Source organism: Quercus robur, chromosome 7 (assembly GCF_932294415.1).
Source record: "Quercus robur chromosome 7, dhQueRobu3.1, whole genome shotgun sequence".
NCBI classification, from domain to species: Eukaryota; Viridiplantae; Streptophyta; class Magnoliopsida; order Fagales; family Fagaceae; genus Quercus; species Quercus robur.
In genome coordinates, this window is record NC_065540.1 from 3,635,622 (window position 1) to 3,657,642 (window position 22,021).

The following is a 22,021-nucleotide window of genomic DNA, read 5'->3' on the forward strand; positions in this document are numbered from 1 at the left end:
CTTTAAAAAAACAAGTTAAATTCTACTTACATACCAATTTTGTGTCAAGCAAGATCATCATAATATTCTGATTATTTGATTCTAGGTATTTTTATATTTTAAACTCGAATTTCATGCCAGATATCCTTCCAACTATATTTTAATTATGTCAATGGAAAGTCTTATTGTAAATAGTTTTCTACATTTTCCTGTGTTTGGTAATATCAGAAAAAATAGTCTAAGGAAAACTATCTCTTAACTTCTCTTATTTAGCTTAGCGTGAGAAAGAGTTGTTTTTCACTAAAATTTTATGGAAAACAACTCTATCTCATTAGGAACATCAAAAGTTAAATTATATCATGTTAAATATAATAAAATGAAAGTTTGAGAAAATTCAATTAAGAATTCAAGTTAAGTGATTCTTAAAAAAAAAAAAAAGGGTTAAATTATACTTGCATACCAATTTTGTGTCAAGTGTCATTCTAATAGTCTTATTATTTGATTCCATGTATTTCTATATTTTAAACTTGAATTTCATGCCAGATGTCCTTCCAACTAGATTTTAATTATGTCAATGAAAAATCTTATTGAAAATAATTTTTTGCATTTTCTTGTGTTTGAGTATCGGAAAAAATGAGTCTAAGGAAAACTATCTCTTAACTTCCCTTATCTAGCTTAACGTGAGAAATAGTTGTTTTTCACTAAAATTTTTTGGAAAACAACTCTATCTCACATGAAGTTAAATAAGAGAAGTTAAGAGATAGTTTTTCAACTCATTTTAAAATTGCTACCAAACATTGAAAAATAAAATAGTTTTCTAAAAAATACTTTTTGAAAAATGATTCATTTTTCAAAAAAAATGTTATTGTCAAAATATACAAAGTGTTAATTATGTTTCCGAATTCTTGTATCTACATTCAGAAAATACAAAAAAGACTCAATTTAAACTTATTATACTTCTATGTAATATGTATGTATATTATATATTACATATCAGGTAAAACTATATATTTCTTATTATGTAATACCGAAGATGTTTGGCGTTTGGTTGACCTCATAATATTTTGCCATATTAGCTTTTGAGGCCACAAAATTTTACACATCATTATTCTAAAATATTTATCTTAATTAAATTTAAATTTCATTTTATATTTAAACACTCAATTAAAATCTTGGTATATTCTAAAAAAAATTAAAATCTTAACACATCATTTTTTTAGAATTGTAGAATATATAGTTGAATTCTTCTATTGCCACAAATAAATTTACAATTTTTGCTACAACTCTCTTATGTGTCAGACTGTGATTGTTTACTTATCACTTTCATATGGACACATTATTTTTTTTTCCACCAATCACAATTAGCCACATAAGGGTTTAGTGGCAAAAATTGTGCATTTTATTTTGGTGGTATTAGATTTTCTGTATATAGTTACATATATAAACACAAATATAATAAATGCTTAATTGTAGAATATTTAGTCTCACATACAAATATAATCATAATAAATTATTATATTAATAACTATCATATATATATTGAGAATCAACTATTATATCTAAAGGAGAGAGAACAAATTATACTATATTGAAACTTTTTCATGCATTACATATACAAACTATAGTATATATACAAATTTGATTTGATCTGATCAACTAAATATATTGATGCACTTAGGCCCTTTTGGATATATACCACTGTAAATTTCTTTAAAAAAACATTCTCCTCTCTCTCCATGTGTGTTAAAAGTACTTAGTATTCTAAAATATATTGTGGGGCCTGAAATTTGAAATCCCAACCCACTTCACATTAAGGGCCCAAAACACAAGCCGAGGAGCCTACTGCCGAGGACGTATGACGAAAGCCCCTTAACGGCCCAAAAATGTGGCCGAGGACGATCTCACGCTCAACACCTCACAAAACGTCTGTGGGAAAATGACAAACTCAGTACAAGAGCAGTACAAACGAGAAAGCTGCCAACACCATAATGTGGAGCCCAGCGCCTGACAAGCCCATACTCCATACCATGCTATCCAGCTTTTCCCAACCACTCTGACGTATGGATTGATAGGACGAGTAATTACCCCAAATAAGGAGAAAATGACACGTAAATGAAGAAGGGGAAGTGAATACTAGTATAAAAGGGAAAAGAGAGCTAAAAAAGGGGGGGCCCCGGAGAAAGAAGGAAGAAAAAGGAGGAAGAATGGTGAGAAGATAATGCTCCTCGGATTAATTCCGAGGAGTCAGACCTTTCAAACCACATCCGTGTAAGGCTTAGCAATATAGGCCAAATCCATCTTCGTATGAGCTTCCATGAAAATCCTGACTAAACCGTTGCCCAACGACCAAGGTCCAGCCTTTCCAAACCCACTCTCTACAAATCATATTGTTCGGACCCTTTACACATGAGCTCAGCGTCATCCTTGGGTCGTTAAAAATCGTGTCCCTACATATATATATATATATATATATATATATATAGATGCACTTTGAAATCCCAATTCGGTCATCATTATTTGATATTTGTGATTTTTTATTATTATTTTGCATCTTAAGGTTTCATTTATTAAATTATAGATATTCAATATATAGTCTAAAAGTTTGCTCTTTTTTTTTTACTGGCCTAACTCAGATTTCATTAGCTAATTGATTTGGACTTCATATTGACCATGTCAAAAGATTTGAAATTAAGCATGTTTCTCCTCAAGCATCAATCGTATGTATTTAATTCAAAAAAAGCCAATCTACCTAACTGATATAATTGATTAGGCGATTGGCCTTTGTCGTCATTAAACTTACTTAAAAAAAAAAAAATTCTTCTCAAAAAAAAAAAAAAAACTTAAAAAATGGGAGAAAAAGGACAATGGACATGTATAAAAATATTTTGTTTTTTCTGAGCATAAATTTTATATTTTTAAAATTTAAAAGTAGTAATTAGTTGGTGGTTTTCTGCAAATATTAAACTTATGTCCTCTAAATCCAGTTTATATTTCCAGTTAAAAAAATTTATTAAAAGCCTCTTATTCTAGATCTTTAAGGGTTATTATTTTTAAATAGTTGTTAAAAGAAAAATGTTAGGGACACAACTTGTGGAAGTGATATATTGTGATTAGTACAACATCATTTTTATAAAAGTCTACCAATGACACTATGTTATTAAGGGTGTAAGACAATAAACCTTGTAATTTAAAAAATCAATAAATTAAACCTTGAGGTTTTGAAAATATTAAACCTTTAAGCAATATTAATAGTACTGTATATGAGTTGAGTCAAGTATTACAAGTTCAAGATTATTTATTTAATTTTATTTCAAACACTAACCGAACTTAAGTTCATCACCAAACTAAATTATATGGTAAAACCTAGTTCATTTTTTTTTTTTTTTTTTATTGAACAAGTAATTAAGGTTGTTCTTTTTTTTTTTTTTTTTGAGAATCTAATTAAGGTTGAACAAGTAATTAAGGTTGTTCACGTGTTAATTGCTTAACTTATTTTATTTTCATATATGGTAAGCATCAAGACATTTTTATTTTTTTTGTTCTTTCACACACTAAGTAAATAACTAATAGCTAAATTATAGTTCAAATATATCATGAGAGTTAATTAGATAGAATGATTTTGTTTATGGACTTATAAAAATTAGATTCACCAATCATGTATTAGAATTGACTATTTATATTATCGATAAAATTACAAATAATAATATGATATTTATGAGCTTATTTATAAAATTATACAATTCAATTTCAAGACTATATAAGTATTTTTAGTTGTACATGTAAACATTTAAACATATTACATTATTTATACTAAATTGATCCTCATACTCACTAGCCTGTACATGAAAAATATTAATATTTTTGAACTTAGCTTATTTTATAATAGACCCTAAAATTGGACTTAAGTTTGGTTTTTATGCTAAATCAAAAAAATATAAACAAGTCTCTTTATTTTTCTTGAGTTGTTTTTAAACAACTCGGTTTATTTATATCATTATATATTAAACCACAAACACAATGTTAGCACTTAAATGAACTGTGGTCTAATTTCTTATTTTGATCAAAACCTCATAATTTCCTTTGTTACTTTTTTTAATACAATTTCCCTTGTTACTTAAAAAAGAAGAAGATTTAATTGATTATTTTTTGGAAATTAAAAGATTAATTTATTAATTTTTATTCCTAACCTATAAATTAAAGATGAATTTAAATGGTGTTCCTAAACTTATTTATTTTATTCCTGACAGGAGCGTGTTCACACGGAGTTCACGTGAGTGTGAGGGTATGTTTTACCTAAACGGACAAAAAAGGGGCAAGCGTTAACCAGCGAAGTAGAGTTAAACCGTATCATTACACGTGACTTTAGTCAACAAAGCTCAATGTAGGGTGTACCAAAAATCCAATACTACGCCTAGCTAGATAGTCGGCACCTCTATGCAACTACACAGTACGCCTGTGTGTAACTTGATAGTAGAGTTTTTGTTTCTGTACCCGTAGAGGAGCAGTTTTAACTATAACATGCACGTAATATTATTTATTGTCGTTCCGTAACGTAGGGTCGATTATCTCGAAAACTTATTTATTTTATTTAAAAAAATGCACTGTACGATTAGTGTGCAATACGCACACCTGCCACGTCAGATTTCTCTTTTGTTCCACGTGAGCACATTGGAATGATGAGGGCGCACACCCTCTAGGGAATTTTTTGTTTTGTGCGTGGGTTTGAGGGTTTTGCAAGTTACGAGTTTGGTTTGTTTGTGTATGAATAATGATGATTGCTGCTTTGGACCTTAGATAATAGAGAATAGAGAAGAGAGAGAGAGAGATTGCTGTACAGTACTGTAGTGTGTGTATACAGCATATTGCTGGACAATTTTTTCCTTATGGGATTGCCTGTTGTGGGGACTTAAGGTACTACTAGGACCCAAAGTTTGGTGGACGAGGTAGGAGACATCTAATCAGAAAAACTGTATTGGGTTCAATCCGACGGTCCAGGTGAGCTGATCTGAGTTGGGGAGGGCATTCATGTTCTGTACTTGAGAGAGCATTTCACCCTACTTTGACAGATTCTTCGTGCTTTTTTGATCAATGATCGATCTATTGGATAAAAGATAAGTACATGCATTGTTTGACAATATTTTCACAATAAATTAAAAATTTGAAATAATGTCAATCGTAGGTAGTTAGAGCCCGTTTTGTACGTGTGTTTAAATAATAGTTTTTAATTTTTTTAAAAATACATGTGGATGAAAAACTGTATAGAAATACGTGTAATGTTATTTGAAAACTAAAAACATGTGTTTAAGTTTATATACTAAACAGACCCTTAATATCAATAACAATTTGTCACCAAAGATTTACTGAAAAAATATTATAAACATAACACTATTTATTATTACTATTGATTATTAGACAAATTATGCTTGTTGAATTTATATGTAGGGTATGAATTACTTTCTAATAATTGGTGTTTCGTTACTTTTTTATGCAATAAAATTTTGTAGCTTACTTCTTAAGAAAAGATAGAACAATAGAGTACAGGAAAGACTTTTTATTTTATTTTTACAATAAAAACATAGGAAAAGAAAAAACAACATCAGTATATGTTAAGAGAGAACAAAACCCTCAGAGAAAATTACAAATATTAGAATTAAAACCACATCAAAATAAGGAAAAGCTTCAATACAAATCGGGGAAAAAAAAAACCAAAGCTCTCCTAAGGAAGAACCCATTTGGCGTTAGAACTCCAACCTTTAGATCCAAACCGTTCCAAGGCAGAGCTAGACCGAAGAAATTAACATGGATTTGGACCATCACTAATGAGAGAGACACGCATTACCACAAGGCTGACTTAAGATCCATGAAGAGAACGGTGAAAACCGAAAAATCCACAAACGGGGGTAGAGAGATTAAGACTTTTTTTTTTTTGATGTGGAGATTAAGACTTTTTAAAACAACTAATATACTCACTTTTTGTGTGTGTTAATGAGAAACAACAATAATGGTGTTTTGAAGACTTTACTTGACCGTAACCATGAGATTCAATATATACATTGATTCATGAACTTCATCCTTTATTTATTTGTGAAATTGATGATATTAATAAAAGTATTGTCCAAAATAAAACAAGGAAATCGTATTGTTAGTAAAGAAATGTCTTTGTTACAATGTTTAGCTTAGTGAAGTATAAAGTTTGAGATAATATAACAATATCAAAAATTATCTCTAATTAATAAATAAAAAAAAAACGTTGCAATCTATTGGTTGATTATTTGAATTAGATTATTAGCACAACTTATCAAGGAAAAATCTCTCAAATTCTCCATATGAGCATTGAGCATGAATTGCTAGAAAAAAAATACGATTATAATTTATAGTTCACCATAAGCAAAAAAGAAAAAAAAAGTTAATAGATACCTCAACTCCAGTGATGTTACATCATTAAAGACTTCAATCACTTTAATAAGTTATATTTTTCTCTCATTATCATAGTTCATCATATTTTTTTTTGGGGTTCTCGAAGCTAAGTATATGTGTGTGTTTGTTCTTATCTTAATCTAATTCTTTTTTTTTTTTCTTTCAATTTTGTGTGTTTATAATTAGTTAGTAGATAGAATATGAAAATCTAATTTTGTTTATATAAAAGAATTTAGGATATTTTCTAACTTTAAAGTTTGAGAAAATTGCTAAAAATTTAGTACAAAATTAGTTATAAATAATTTTTAAACATTTACAAGAATGTCGAATAACATCTTGATATATAATTAAGTTGAAATGCATTAAGAAAGAATATCGTATCTTTACTTTCATTTATATTTTGTTAAAAATGAATAAACATTCGTGATTTTTTTCATGTATAATTTAGTCTTGAATCTTTGAAAACTTCTTGTTCTTAAATGGTAATTATTTTTTCATGCTTCGCCCCATTTACAAATTATGATGATCATATAATAAAATGGCTTGGTGACTAATTAATTAATGAATAGATAAATGTGTTTCAAAAAACCAATATTTTTTTTAATTAATTTGATTTAAATAATATTGAGATTTTTATTGTCTTTTTCCATCCTTCCACCTAAGTGAGATCATGATGAATTGGTCATGAAGGTTTGAAAATTGCATTCTACCTGTTAAAGAGTAGAAAATTCCATATAAGTCGGTATAGGACAAGATAACGCAGCGACAATAAGCCCCCATGCATGTTCCAATCACTCAATAATACTATACCATGATGCAATATTGCAATTGAAAAATGAGTTTTTTGGCTTCCAACAACATTTAAGCACTTCTCATTGCATGCTTAAAAAAATGTTATCTTTACTTGGGCTTTGGCGTTGGCTAAATTTTTTTATTTTCTTCTCTTTCATTTGCCACGTGAAAGTGACCCATTACAGACTACAGAGAAGTCAAGTTATTAATTCGAGTTGTATGGTTACTGGCTTATCACATCATCGTCAATTAATAATTAGTTGCTTCTTTAATAATATTAGTGATTTCAAGATTCCATTTTGTTTGCTTGTTTGTTTTTTCTTTTGATACTTAAGTGTCGGGGAAGGTTTTGCGAGAAAGGCCAAAGTTGTAAAATAAGCTCAAAACTCCCTTTGGGTTTGCTAGATTTGTTTGTTAGCGGAGAGTCAAGCTCAAAATTCACAATAAAGGCTAATGGTGTTTTGTGGAAAGAAAAATCAAAACAAACTAAAACACAAGAGAGTGTAGAAAAACATACATGTTTGAAGTTTCGACCCACAGTTAACAAGAGAAGAAAATTGAGAGAGATCTTGAGGAAAAGAGGGAAAGTTCCCCTGTACCAGTACTTCCACCTCCAGGCTTTGGAATTGTAAGAATACTTGCTAGCTGTCTGGGCATTTATTGAAGTTTCCGGTTTGTGGGAAAACGTGGTTCCCTTTTGTGGGTTATTGATGAATATTTATATTAAGTTTTGGAAGATGCTTATGATCCGTTTTTTAGTTGGGAGAAAGGCTTTGGATATTTCAGGTGCTATTTCTATGATTTGGTGTATTTTGCTTTATGCTTAATTAGGAAAGGGTTTGGTTACTTTTTACATAATTTTGGAAACAAAATTGTTTGCTCTAGGTGACTACTACTTTTGGTCTTTGTTGGCCCTTGGAAACTACATTTGAGTGGTTGAGTGGGCTAGGCTATTCAGTGTTTTTTAGAGTCAGCTATGATTTTGTGTTGAAAATGGAGCTGAGCCAAAAATTAGGGGCACAGTTAGCCAGAGCATGGAGCCATTTCTAGGGTGGAAATTTCGGGTACTGGATCTCCTTCATGGGCCCTAGGTGCCTCTAGCGTCCCTAGCCCGCTTGATGGCACATATGGATTGGGCTCATGTCGATAAAAACTAATCCAAACCCTCTAAACCACTCTTACTCAATTTTCCAACTGTTAATTTGCATGAGCTTGGGCCAAGCGACAAAACAAAATAAAATAGGTAAGATACATGGATTGAGCCCGTTAAGCAATTGGGCTTAGTTGTCTTGCGAAAACGTAAAATTTGTCGCGAAAATGACCATTAACACTAAGGATTTCAAGATTTAATGACAATAAGTGACTATTTCTTTTACTTTCTTGGGCCTAAACTGTTGGACTTAAGAGCGTTTTTTGTTAATATGATCAATTTTACTAGTTGGCCCCCAGTGAAAGCATGTCACTAGGGGTTTCTGCCTGTTAGGGTGACCTATAGCTGTGATAAAATTGATGAGGCATTATGAAATGCCCTCAATTCAGTGATCGAATAACTTCTAAGTTCTAACTTATATTAGAGGCGAACCATATTTAGAAATATATCAACCAAAATAGGAAAAGAAATAGAAAAAACTATGAATGACTTTGGCGCAATTAGGATGTAGATGAATAATTTTATTATTTCTAACCAAAGCAAAAAAGAGGTTTCTCAAAAATAAAAGCAAAAAAGAGAACATGATATATGCATGCATGTCGTTCAATATTATTTGGTAATTTGGATGACAATATTGACTGTCTACCGCTTTGAACGTTATGCCCAATCTGCCACTTTGTAGTGTGTGTACAGTACATTGTTGTACATTTTTCATTGGGTTTTATTAATGTATGCCTTTAGCACATATATTAGTAAACCATTTTAGAAAACTTTTTTAAAAAAAATAAAAAGTTATTAACTAGAAAACTATTGACAACTTTTTTTAATTTCCTATAAAACGTTTCTTAAAATGGATGATTAATGTATGCTTGATGATCAGACCCTTTTTCCTTATGGGATTGCTTGTTGTGGGGATTGGGATCCTACTAGGACCCCATGTTTTGGTGGACAATGTAGGAGACATCTAATCATAAAAACTTTACTGGGTTCAATCGGACGGTCCAGGTGAGATGATCATAGTTGGGGAGGGCATTGATGTTCTGTACTTGAGAGCATTTCACCCTACTTTGATAGATTCTTCATGCTCCTTCGATGAATGATCAATCTAATGGATAAAAGAGAACTATTGTCCCAAAACATTTTCACAACAAATTTGAAGTAATAGGCTGTTACTTCTGGATAGTCAAAAAAGTAATTTTAGTGGTTGATTTAAATTAAAACCAGTAACAATTTGCCGCCTAAAATTTGTTGTAAAAATATTATGAATATAACACTTCTCAATAGACAAGTTATGCTTGTTGAATTTATGTGGGGTATGAATTACTTTCTAATAATTGGAGTTTTGTTACTTTTTTATGCATTAAAATTTCGTAGCTTGCTCCTTAAGAAAAGATAGAACAATAGGAGTATAGAAAAGTTTTTATTTTTTATTTTTTATTTATTTATTTTTTTTAGAGATAAATGATAATAACAATAAAATTTGATTGTTACAATCAAAATGTAGGGGAAAAAAAACATTAGTATATGTTGAGAGAGAACAAAACTCTTAGAGAAAATTACAAATATTAGAATCAAAACCACACATCAAGCTCAGGAAAAGCATCAATCCAACCTTTAGATCCAAACATTTTAGTGCAAAGGAGTTAAGATTCGAACCAATCCAAGGCAAATCTAGACTAAAGAAATTAACATGGATTTGGACTGCCACTAATAAGAGCGACACATAACCCCACAAGGCCGATTCAAGATCCATAAACAGAATGGTGAAAACATAAAAACCCACAAACGGGGTAGAGAGAGAGGAAGACTTTTTTTTTTAAAGAAAGTTTCAACATAAAAACCTACAAGCGGGGTAGAGAGAGAGAGAGAGAGAGAGAGAGAGAGAGAGAGTTTTTTTTAAAGAAAGTTTCAATCTATGGCGTTTGTTCCTGATGATAGCTCTTTATCATCAAACCAATACACTAATCGGTTTTTGGTGTAGGTGGGGATTGAACCCCAAATCTCTTATTTAAGATATCAGAGATTTTACTAGTTGAACTAACTAGAACCCACGAGAAAAAGACTTTTTAAAACAACTAATATACTCCCTTTTTGTGCGTATTAATGAGAAATGACAATTATAGTGTTTTAAAGACTTTACTTGAATGTAACCATGAAATTCAATATATACATCGATTCATGAAGTTCAACCTTTATGCATTTGTAAAACTGATGATACTAATAAAAGTATATTGTCCAAAATAAAACAAGGTCGTATTGTTAGTACAGAAATGTCCTTGTTACAATGTTTAGCTTAGGGAAGTATACAGTTTGAGATAATATAACAACATCAACAATTATCTCTAATTAAAAACTTTACAATCTAATAGTTGATCGTTTGAATTAGATTATTAGCACAACTTATCAAGGAAAACTCTCTCAATTTCTCCATATGAGCATGAATTGCGAGAAAAATACTTAACTCGATTATAATTTATAGTACTCCATAAGAAAAAAAGAAGTTAATAAATGCTTAAATTATAGTGATGCTACCGCGTTAAAGACTTCAATCACTTTAATAAGTTATATTTTTCTCTCATTATCATAATTCATAATTTTTTTTGGGGTTCTCGAACCGACGTGTGTGTTCGTTCTTATGTAAATTTGATTCTTATTTTCTATTTTTGAGGGGTTCTTAATTAGGTGGCAGATAGAACATAACAACATGATTTTGTTTATATAAGAGAATTTAGGGTATTCCCTAACTTTAAAGTTTGAGGAAATCGCTAGAACTTTCATAAAAAAGTAGTCATAAATAATTTTTGACATTTACAAGAATGTCGAATAACATCTTGATATATAATTAAGTTGAAATGCATTGAGAAAAAAATATTATATCTTTACTTTCATTTATATTTGTTAATAATGAATAAACATTAGTGATATTTTTCATGTATAATTAGTCTTGAATCTTTGAAAACTTCTTATTCTTAAATGGTAATTATTTTTTCATGCTTTGGTCCATCTTGGAATTAGGATGAAATCCTACTTCTGTACCTGCAAAGACTTAGTCTCACAGTTTGTTAGAGTGAACAAAATATGATTATGTTTGTAGACTAATTAATGAGTAGATATATGTGTTTAAAAAAATTAAAATTTTTTATTAGTGTCTTTTACCATCCTTCAACCAAAGTAAGATCATGATGAATTGGGCATGAAGATTTGAAAATTGCATTCTACCTTATAAAAAGTGGAAAAACTCCATATAAGTCGGTATAGGACAATTTAACGCAGCGACGATAGGCCCATGCATGTTCCAAAATGCTTCCAATCACTCAATAATACTATACCATGATGCAATTTTGCAATGGAAAATGAGTTTATTGGCTTCCAAGAACATTTAAGCACTTCGATCTCATTGCATGCTTAAAAAAAATGTTATCTTTACTTGTGCTTTGGTATTGGCATTGGCTAAAAACATTTTTCATGTCTCATGTGAAAGTGACCCACTACAGAGAAGTCAAGTTATTAATTTGAGTGGTATGGTTATTGGCTTATCACATCACCATCATCATCAATTAATAATTAGTTGCTTCTTTAACAATACTAATGATTTCAAGATTTGTTTTTGATTGTTTGTTTTTTTTTTTTTTTTAATATGGCAATAAGGGACTACTGCTTTTACTTTATTTGGCCTGAAGGGTTGGACATAGAGCATTTTTTTGTTTATATATTTATTACCTAAGGGACCCGAAATTTTACAAGTTGGCCCCAAAGAGCATTCATATCTGGAAATGCTATCCTATCCCATTTTATTATCTCAAAAAATTATTTTATCAATTAGAAGCCAACCATTATTAGAAATCTAAAATATCAGCAAAAATAGGAAAAGAAAAAGAAGAAACTATGAATGACTTTTGGCGCAATTAGGATGTAGATGAATACTTTATTACTTTTACTACAAACCAAAACAAAAGAAGAGAGCTCTCAAAAAAAAAAAAAAAAAAAAAAAAACAAAAGAAGAGAACATGATATATGCATGCATGTCATTTATTATTTCGTAATTTGGATGATAATATTGACTGTTTGCCACTTTGAACGTTATACCCAATCAAGACCGCAGTCGATTCTTTCTCCAAAAAAAAATAAAAATAAAAATAAAAATAAAATAAATAGAGACTGCAGTCGATTTGCCGAAGTACTCTCTATTTAATTTATTAAGAAATTAAATTGGGTCAGGCGCTGATGTAAAAGGTGTTTTTTACTCCAACCAATCCTGACCTGACACATCAGCCAATTAAGTCAAGATGCTTTTTTCTCTCTTTCATGACAAGCTCATCTCTCTCTTCCATTTTCTCTCTTTACAATACTCCTTAGTTCATCTCTCACGCCTCTCATCACAGCACCTCTTTCTTCTTCGTCTTTTTCCTTAGGTCCCTTTTCTTTCTTCTTTAGTTCAAGATTCACAGGTCACTTTTTTCTTTTATCTTTATTCAAATATGCATTTGAAGGTTTTCTGTTGCAAGGCTTGCGAAGTTATATTGTGGTTTTGAGTTTTTTTTTAGTAATATTGTTGTCTATGTTGTTCTTTGTGGCTTGGGTATTGCAAGATTGTAGTAAAATTGCTAGTCTTTTGGGAGGATTTGAGTTTGTGGCATGGGTTTCTTACTGTGAGTTCCATTGATGGTTGGTTTGGGTGTGTGAACAGCCCCTTTGCTGGGATTTCTTTGTAAAATTTGTAGGTCTTTTATGCAGAAGAGAGGGAGATATGAAGAAAAGAGGGATTGTGGCTCCTTCAACGTTGCTTCAAGCCTTCAACATTTCTGGAAAAGAGAGGGAGATGGGAAGAGGAGAGAGGAAGAGAGAAAATGGTTTTTTTATTATTTTGCTGATGTGTCGGGTCAGAATTGGTTGGCATAAAACACACCTTTTACGCCAGCTCCTGACCCAATTTAATCTCATTTATTAATTCATATAAAAGATTAAAAAATAGGCTAGTATTACAATTTGGCTTACAACACATTTAAGACACTAAATTTCACAAATTGTTTAATTTGTGTGACTATATTAAGTGGTGGACATTTTCTAACTTTTTTCATTATTGATTATATGGATATACCACTTTTCGTCAATCAATCACAGTTACACAAGTTAGCAAGTTATGAAATTAGATATGAAAATAAGTGTGTCTTTAATATTGTTGACTACTTGGATTGTTCATGGGGGATGAAACAACAAAATATTGAGAAGAGAATCAACAAGATATTGCCCCAAACAAATATTATTCAGTTAGGTATGCACTCTTTTATTAATGCACAATTGATCCTTCATTTTAACATTCCTAAATGCTATTCACATAGCGGCAATCCTTTCTTATTTCTCCATCATCTCTTGTAAGTGGGTTATTCTCTGATAGCAAGAGCACAGCCTTAGCAAACTGGTCTTGGAAATAACCATTATCAGTAGCAAACTTTTCGACATAAGGATATGTTGTTGGGTCAGAAGCGAGTTGTTGATCCACAATGAGTAGGCCCTTGTGGCCTAATAGGTTCTTGTAGTACATGTTATCTAGTATCATTGGTGTTTCACGATCGTTCCTTGCATAAAGAACTGCCTTTGGATCAGGATTTGGCGTTGGGCAACGACCCTTTAGGTATTCGGCGTATTGAGGATCCAAAGTTGGGTCAACTGTGGGGTAGAGTCGTTGTACCAGATTAGTGCAGTGAGTTCGACCCACTGAGTGAGCTCCTGCATAGGAAACCAGGCTAGTAATTAGATAAACAAAAATATGGGTAAAACTTAGATGCGGTACATTAAGTTTGAATTGTCTTTGGAAAAAAAAACACTATTTGTGTCCTATAGATCAATACAAAATGTATAAAATTGGGGAACCGTAATGTACTATATCTAAAATACTATACTTAAGTTTTATTTTATGTACATCATCTCCTATTTTTAGGATTTGGTCTATTTCTTGGTTTAATTCTTCAAGATTTTATGTGTTTTATGAAGGCCCATCCAATCAAACCCAATGGGCCATCAATTATGTTTTGGGTATCATGTTTACGAGGGAGGCTTAATATATTTTGACACTTAAGGCTATTAATTTTAGTAGTTAATTAAATTTTTGGGACTAAAGGAGCCTTAGGCCCAGACCTAAAGCCAGCCTGAAGGTTTAGGCCTAAATACCAGACGGTCCAGACATAATGTTTGTGTAATTGCTAGATTGAAATAAAATAAAATGATGGAACCAAGAGAAAAGAAAAAAATGCCATACCTAAAAGAGCAACGATTCCCTCAACATCGAGTCCAATGGATTGAAAGCGAGAAAGCACTAGGGTGATGCTATCGTTGTGATTAGGGAGGGACTCTTCAACAAAATTTGCGTAACTTTCCTTGCTATCCCTCCGCCCAGTTTTCATTTCAATGCGTGGTCCTCCTAACTGTAACATGGCCATATGACAATTAAACAATATTTTCTTTATTTTATTATCTACAAGTCAACGAATAATATTTATATGTGATACTTATTTACTTAATAAATATTAGTAATAAAAAATTCAAATAATATAATTTTTAAAAAATATTATATATAAGGTGCCTTTGCACTTCCCACGTCTGTGTTTATTGGTTTTCAGCTTTTTTTTTTTTTTTTTTTGGACCAATGCTTGGTGCACTGTTTATGGGACAAAAATAATGCAATCAGGCCAATAAACAGTAAATTCATTAATGAACATTAACTAAATTATATTTTTTTTATTGTTTTCTGTTTTCAGTTTTTAGCAAAATAAGCAGTATTCAAACGCACACTAATTTTAGATTTTATATATATATAAAAAATCATACATAAATTAATAAAAAAAAAAAAATTCGTTGGTTAATTGGTTTGTTTTATTTTAATAAAATAGTTTAGTGGTTGGGTTGCTTTAGTTAAATAAAACTATTGGGCATGGATTTCGGTTAGCTTAACTACTAAAATTTATTATTGTCAAAATCTCGAATCTTGTATGTCTATATTAGAGTTTTGGCAAGAAGATAAAAAACATGAAGCATAAAGGGGAAGGTTATAGTTTCAATATATATGTGTGTGTTTATATAATTGATTATGACTTTGTGGGAGAGAGAAAGTAACGAGCAAATATGCACCATGACAATGCCATCTCTTGCGGAAAGTGCAACAATATCAGCACACGAAACTGTCAAAGGGCATTCCTTCTCAAGTGCCTCTTTGATTGTGCTAACGTACTTGAAATTTCTCATCCCAAAGCTCCTTTCAGATGCCTGTTCCGATTCAATACCATTCACTACTGTCTCTAACAACAGAGATGCATCGCATGACTACACCAACCAACAAGCAATAACTTTGTTAACAACTTAATTATACTATAAGTTAACTCTATAAGTTAACCACTTCACACACACACACACACATACAAATATATATATATATATATATATTATTTGGTACATATTTAAATGACAATATACCTTAACCATGCAATCATGGAAGAGATTTCTAACCCATGAAACTGCTGTATTGCCATGTTTGTTGTACAAGTCAGTGACTTCTTGCTTGATGATATCTTCAGCATTAGGGCAACTCTCAGAGTAGTAATTCAGCAGAAGATCACCTTTACCTGTGTCAAAAATTCCATTTATAATGAATAACTAAGAAAATAATAACTAATGAGGCCATTGGTTATTTTGTTGATGTATAAGACATTTTTAACACTATAACTACGAACATATGTTGCATAAGATTGAGAGTACAAATGCAAGAACATACAGAGATAAAAATGAAAGAGTAATGCTAATGAAAGAAATATTAAGCTTGGGCTAGAACGAAGCTTGTTGGTGGTGGCCATCTCTCTTATAATTATCTACGAACTCCAAGGCTCTCTGTGATCTCTATGAGCAAATTGTCAAAGTCTTATATAGAAATGCAGTGTGCTCTTGAAGCGTGCAAGATGAAATTTTATTAGTAGTATTTTACTCCACTACCACTATGCCACATTCTTAATTTGACCTTTCGGAAATATTCCTCACGCGCATGGCCCTACCTATAGCAACTATTCCGGGAAAATTTTAAAGGAAAAAACATTATTGACCTATTAAAAGGAAATGAAAAGAAAATTGGAAAAAAGAAGAACATTAACAGATTAATATAATTTATTTAGCTTAATTAAGCTGCGTACATTTACAATATATAATATATTTTTTTGAGATAGTAGCTCGTATGCTTTTCCTCTAGATCTTCAAACATTTTGTGTATGAGGAGATATCAATTAATTAAATTACAAGATTCTTGGTACTTTTGTGCATACATGTATTTATAGTATAAAGTGTTAAATAGTTACTATTACTATTCAATTGCGTTACAATATATCCATTTAGAGGAAGTGAGGAACATATAAGAAATAAAATAAATACGATAACTTTAATAAAAATATAAAATAGAAATTGGGTTTCGTGAGTCGTAATGGCTGAAGAATATTGAAATGATAACGTGGTGCTGACCCCAAAAGATATATGCAACGCAAGTGATTACTGACTAACCAGCCCAGCCGCCCCACTGCGCTGTCCATTTTAGGCAAGATGTGATGGGAGGTTGAGTTGGGGCTAAGATTTTATGATTGCCACAAGAATAAAAATTAATTAGCTAGCTTTGCAATAAGATGGCTGCTTCATTACAAGTTAGTGTTATTACGGAAAAATATTAGCCTTTGAAATTGGAGTACAATGTCATTGATCAATGATAAAAATCTTAGTGGAACTAATAATTAGATCGATATGGAAACCAATAGATCTCTCACTTCTCAACTACACAGGGCCAATTTGTGTTGCTAGCTAGTTTTTTCTTTCTTCTAGATGAGTAAGTTTTTGGTAGTTGAGAGATAAGAAAACACAGAAACAGTTTCACATATGATTAGTGGGTAATCATGTTCGATAATAAATATAATCGATTCAATCACAAGTTGTGGTTATGAGTGTCTTTGGCTTGTCTTATTCAGCTCAGTTTTAATGGTATATATTTTCTAATAAAAAAATTGGAAGTCAATGCAAAATGTGATAACTTCTTCTTTAACCACAAGTTATTGGGTCGTATTTCTTATTAATATTATTTTGAGAGAGTTGATCCGTACAATCTCCTTACAGATCTAGAGACAGCCTAACAAAATATATGGGTCAAGATTTGTTTTTTGCTTGTTTTTTAGCTTCTACTTTGTTCTACATTTAAGTCGGGGGGAGATGGATTCTCCATTTTCTAGCATTTTCTTGAAGAAAAATAAATGTCAAACAAGTATTAGTTGTTCCTAAATAACATTATCCTTCTCTAAATGTAGATGCCATTCCTATCTTTGACTAATCATCTAAATATATAATTGCTATTATGGAATTCAAAGTTTTGAGAATGGGTTAAGTCTTCTCGACCTTATCTATATATTATTTTATAGAGTCTAGTTACAAAATTAGTTATAACCTAAAGTTAGAACTTTATTCAATATCTTTTTATTTGAGGCGAATTTTGACAAATCCACCATTAGATTATATATTCTTCTTATATTCTCCATACTTGTAAAATTTCTAGAAAATTAAAGATTAATAGCTGTGTCATCAATAAATTATTTAAATTGCAAGTTTTTGTAGTTTAAAATTATGCATAAAATATAAACTTATAGATTACATAATAAATAATATTTAATTGACACAAAATTTGACATGTGTATTAAGAGTGTAAATAGCATGTAATTCAACGGTTAGATTTTCAAAATATGTAGTAATATTTATTTTATTAAGTAAGGTTGTAGTCTTAGGCTACAATTAATTTTGTAGTTAAATTCTGTCATTGTTTTATTACTCCTATCTCCCTTGAATTTGATTTGAGTGAAAACAAACATACCTCTCTGTAGGGGTGCTTTTTGGGGCTCAGGCCCAACAGGCGGGTGGTTCTGGCCCAAAAGTCCCTCAACAATGAATTTGTAGAGAGTAGGTTACAGAATTAGGTCTTTGACAGAGGAAACGTAGTTATGAACAAGCCATGCAACCAGTTGGACGTAGGGATATTCCTCCAAGCTTTTGGAATAACAGTCCGTAGGGCTGTATCTTCTGCTTTTTATCTTTAACTCCTTTCTCTTTTTTCTATCTTTTTCTTCTTCCTGCTTGCGATGCCTTGGCCATGGGGATCTCCTTCTCTTATATAGCATCCTTCCTAAGATCACGACCCTACATTTGTTAATCATCTGGGCCTCCACTTGAGTGCCTGTCCCATAGGACATCCTCCCTCTTTTCTGTGAGTTGCACTGGCCAAGATAATTCTGTGCTCCTGTCCTTTCCACATTAATGCGGCTGGAAAAGTAGCTCCTTGGCATTTAATGCGGCAATCGTGGTTGCCCCCCTCCCTGAACGTCATGCACTGTTCCTTCGTATTGGATGACTTTTCGCCATGCATAGGGTGTGAATCGGACACACACTTGGCGAATCCGAGGAGGTACTCCTCCTCGGACGTCCCTAAGCAGGCCCGACCCAACATGATTGGGCCGGGATATCCTATGCCCATGCCCTTTCTTCTTGTCGTGGTTGGGCTTAGTATATGTACTATGGCCCAACGTCGACTGATGGATTTTACCCCCACAATAGCCCCTCAAAATTCCTGGCTTTTTTTTGGGTCCGAGGAGAAAAGGCGGGATTTTGATACTCACTAGACAGTTCGTGGTGAATCACTGCTTCACACGTGTAAGGGGGGGGGGGGAAGCATGCCTTCACGTGCCTCATTAATGTTGAGGGCATTTAATGACCCAGGGGAAAGTAACCGCAGCTTTCAAGGTTTTACACTCGTCCAATCCAACGGTTGAAGGCCGGATCTACGGTGGACAGCGTTTCACTCGCCTTAGACGTAAGTGCGTCTGTTCAACTTCTTCCGAGTATAATAGGTTTTGAGGGCAGTTGTCCCTCACTTTTGACGAGCATTCCAATATTCAGAACGTCTCAGAGCTTTCTCCTTCAGTCCGTTCTCACTTCCGCTGCCATTCTCTTGAAGACTCCTTCGAGCTTTTTACCCGTAAGTGCGCGCTTCTTCTCCGTTATTCTTCATTAATCATACTGCCTTCAAGTTGTTTTTAGGATTAGAGGGGATGGGTAGGCTTCAGAAAATGGTAGATTCTCCGGTCGGTATGGCGGGCTTCAGGGCGAAGTATCGTATCCCACCGGAGGTAGGTTTAGAGTACTGTCATCTGGAGGACATTTTGTTCAAGCGGAGTACAGGGGAAGTCGCAATTCCAATGATAGCCTTCGTGGAAGGAGGAATGACTATTCCAATGGGGAGAATAACTAGGGATTACCTACGTGGTCATAGATTGGCCCCCCATCAATGCACCGCTAATCTATTCCGGATCCTGGGGTGTGTCGAAACCCTGAACAATCAGATGAACCTCGGCCTCTCATGGCATGACATGGTTCATCTTTATGAATGCCATAGGCTCGGTGACTCGTACTATCTAAAGTCCAGGACTGACGAAGTGAGGTTGATATCCTGCCTTCCGAAGTCCAGCAAAGGCTTGAAGGACGACCATTTGATCGTCTCCGGACCATGGTATGACGACCCTCACTGTTCGACTAGGGCGGGAACGCCAGGTGGGGTGTCGTAGTACTAGATTCCGTGGGGAGGACTTTAGTTTCAAGCTCCTCCCCCTCCTTTTTCTTTTATTTTGAACTTGTTGGCTTGGTTGCATGTCTCCTCGGACTAACATAAACCTTTTAACGGCCTTCGCAGACAAGGAGCGAACGTCCCCTCGGCTGAGCTTGATCAATATCCCGGCCCTAAATTACCTCCTGAGGTCCGAGATCTTCGTTAGCGAGGACGGACAACTACGGTCGGCTCCTTTGATTTTGGACTTCACTCCACTCACTCGAGCCCAGGTGGAAGCCGGACAAGCTATAAGGGCTGGCAGTCCGAGGTTGGCACGCATTGACGTTTCCATACCAGGGTTTCTCGTTGCCACAGACTTGCCTCCTATTCAGTTACCTCCCCAACGTGCCTTTCCCCCAGTAGTTATCCCAGAGGAGGAGGCTGGCTCTTCACATTCATCCTTAGAGGATCAGATAGACCAGTTTCAATTTACTGAGGAAGGGGAGGCTTCGGTCAGGGTAGTAGAGCTCTCCGACTCTGACGCTGATTTAGACCGCGCCTCAGCGGCTCCTGGTACTGGTTTGGTCATCGCACAACCTGATATCAGCGAAGATACAGAAGAAGAAGAAGGAATGGATCTCCAGCCGAGGACTGGCCTTAGGGGTCTTCTATCTAACAGGTCCAAGGGGCAAACCTCCAAAGAAGTCTCGAAAGGACAGACCGTCCCCAAAGCTCCCGTTCCTCCTCCCCTTCCCTCATCGGATACGGCGCTGCAGCCTATGCCTAACTTAAGGCGAAAAAGGCCTGTAGAAGAGACGGAGGAGGGAGAAGTTTCCCGTGAGAAGGCCGAGCCTAAAAAGAAGGGCAAGGAAACGAAAGAGCTCCGAGAGAAAAGGACCAGGTCCACTGAGAGCCGAGATGAGTCGGCCATTCTGAGGGTACCACGAACGTGGTCTCCTCGGATCGAGTTAGACGGCGCTCCAGTCCTCTGGGATGCGACACTATGGGAATCCCAGCGAGAGCAGGCTTCGTTCTTGGCTGAGGCGCTGCAGCAGCCTCTTCTCCTGCCCCGTGACATGGAGGGCCTCAGGAAGATTCGTCAGCCAGAACTTTTCATGTCACTGAAGAGGGATATGGCCGTGGTAAGTGGAATCTTCTATCTTGTCTTTGTACTGAGTACCCTCTTATCGTCTTGTTTTGATATCGTCTTCATTTCCGTCCGAGCGCAGGTCACTCAACAAATTTATATTGCTGAGGAGTGGGCCAAGAGGGCCCGTGAGGATATGCATAAGGAGGCTCAGTCCCGTTCTGCAGCTGAGAGGGCCGCTGGCGATCTCAAACGAGATTTTGATCGTCAGGGTAATGAGCTCAAGGAGGTGAAGAAGGCTAATGCGAGTGCAGAGGCTGGCTTGAAAAATGCTGAAAAGCAAGCTAACGAGTTGCGCAAGTAGCTCCGTCATGTTGAGGAGAGACTGGTCGAGGAGCAACAGGCGGTTTCGGAGCTTAAAGCTGAGCTTGCAAGGACCAAGGAGGAAGCTCGCTTGTCCAGGGAGGTTGCCGAGAAGGCTGTGGCGGCTTCGTATGAACGTGGAGTTCACGATACTGAGGAGAGACTGGCCGAGGAAGTCGCCACCGTCTGCAGGGAATACGTCACCTCGACCTGGGGAGAGGCCATGGATCGGGCAGCCGTCCCCGCAGATTCTGATCTCAGGAAAGCTGAGAACATCTTTTTCCCTGCAGAAATACGTGAGATTCCTGGCGAGGTCGCCTCCACTGAGCCTCTTCTAGCAGATTCCTCTGTTCCCGAGACTGGGGGCACGGAGCAAGCTACGCAGGGCCAGTCACCCGAGGATAGTCTTCGCATCAGCGAGATCCTTTCCCAGGCCCAGGAGATCGCCCCGGAGAACCCAGCAGCGGATGATCAGCTTGCCCCGACTCAGGGCCCTTAGGGACGTAGTATAGGAATTCGTCTGTTTTGCTTTTTGTGCCTCGTTTTGTTTGATCCTTGCTAATGTTTCTGAACTGAGTTACTTTGAACATTATATGACAAAAGTTATTTCATCTCATATATCGTTGTT

At 34.3% G+C, this 22,021-nt stretch overlaps 1 protein-coding gene across 1 annotated transcript; it reads right to left on the reverse strand.

Annotated features, from left to right (window-relative positions):
- Positions 1-13,571: 13,571 nt before the first annotated feature.
- LOC126691797 (peroxidase 21) lies at positions 13,572-16,247 on the reverse strand. The gene is made up of 5 exons (XM_050386959.1): positions 16,104-16,247; positions 15,806-15,954; positions 15,464-15,655; positions 14,595-14,760; positions 13,572-14,065 (listed from the first exon to the last, which is right to left on the reverse strand). Exons 1-5 carry the CDS (start codon positions 16,180-16,182, stop codon positions 13,659-13,661), a joined length of 993 nt encoding a protein of 330 aa, XP_050242916.1. The 5' UTR covers positions 16,183-16,247; the 3' UTR covers positions 13,572-13,658.
- Positions 16,248-22,021: the final 5,774 nt, after the last annotated feature.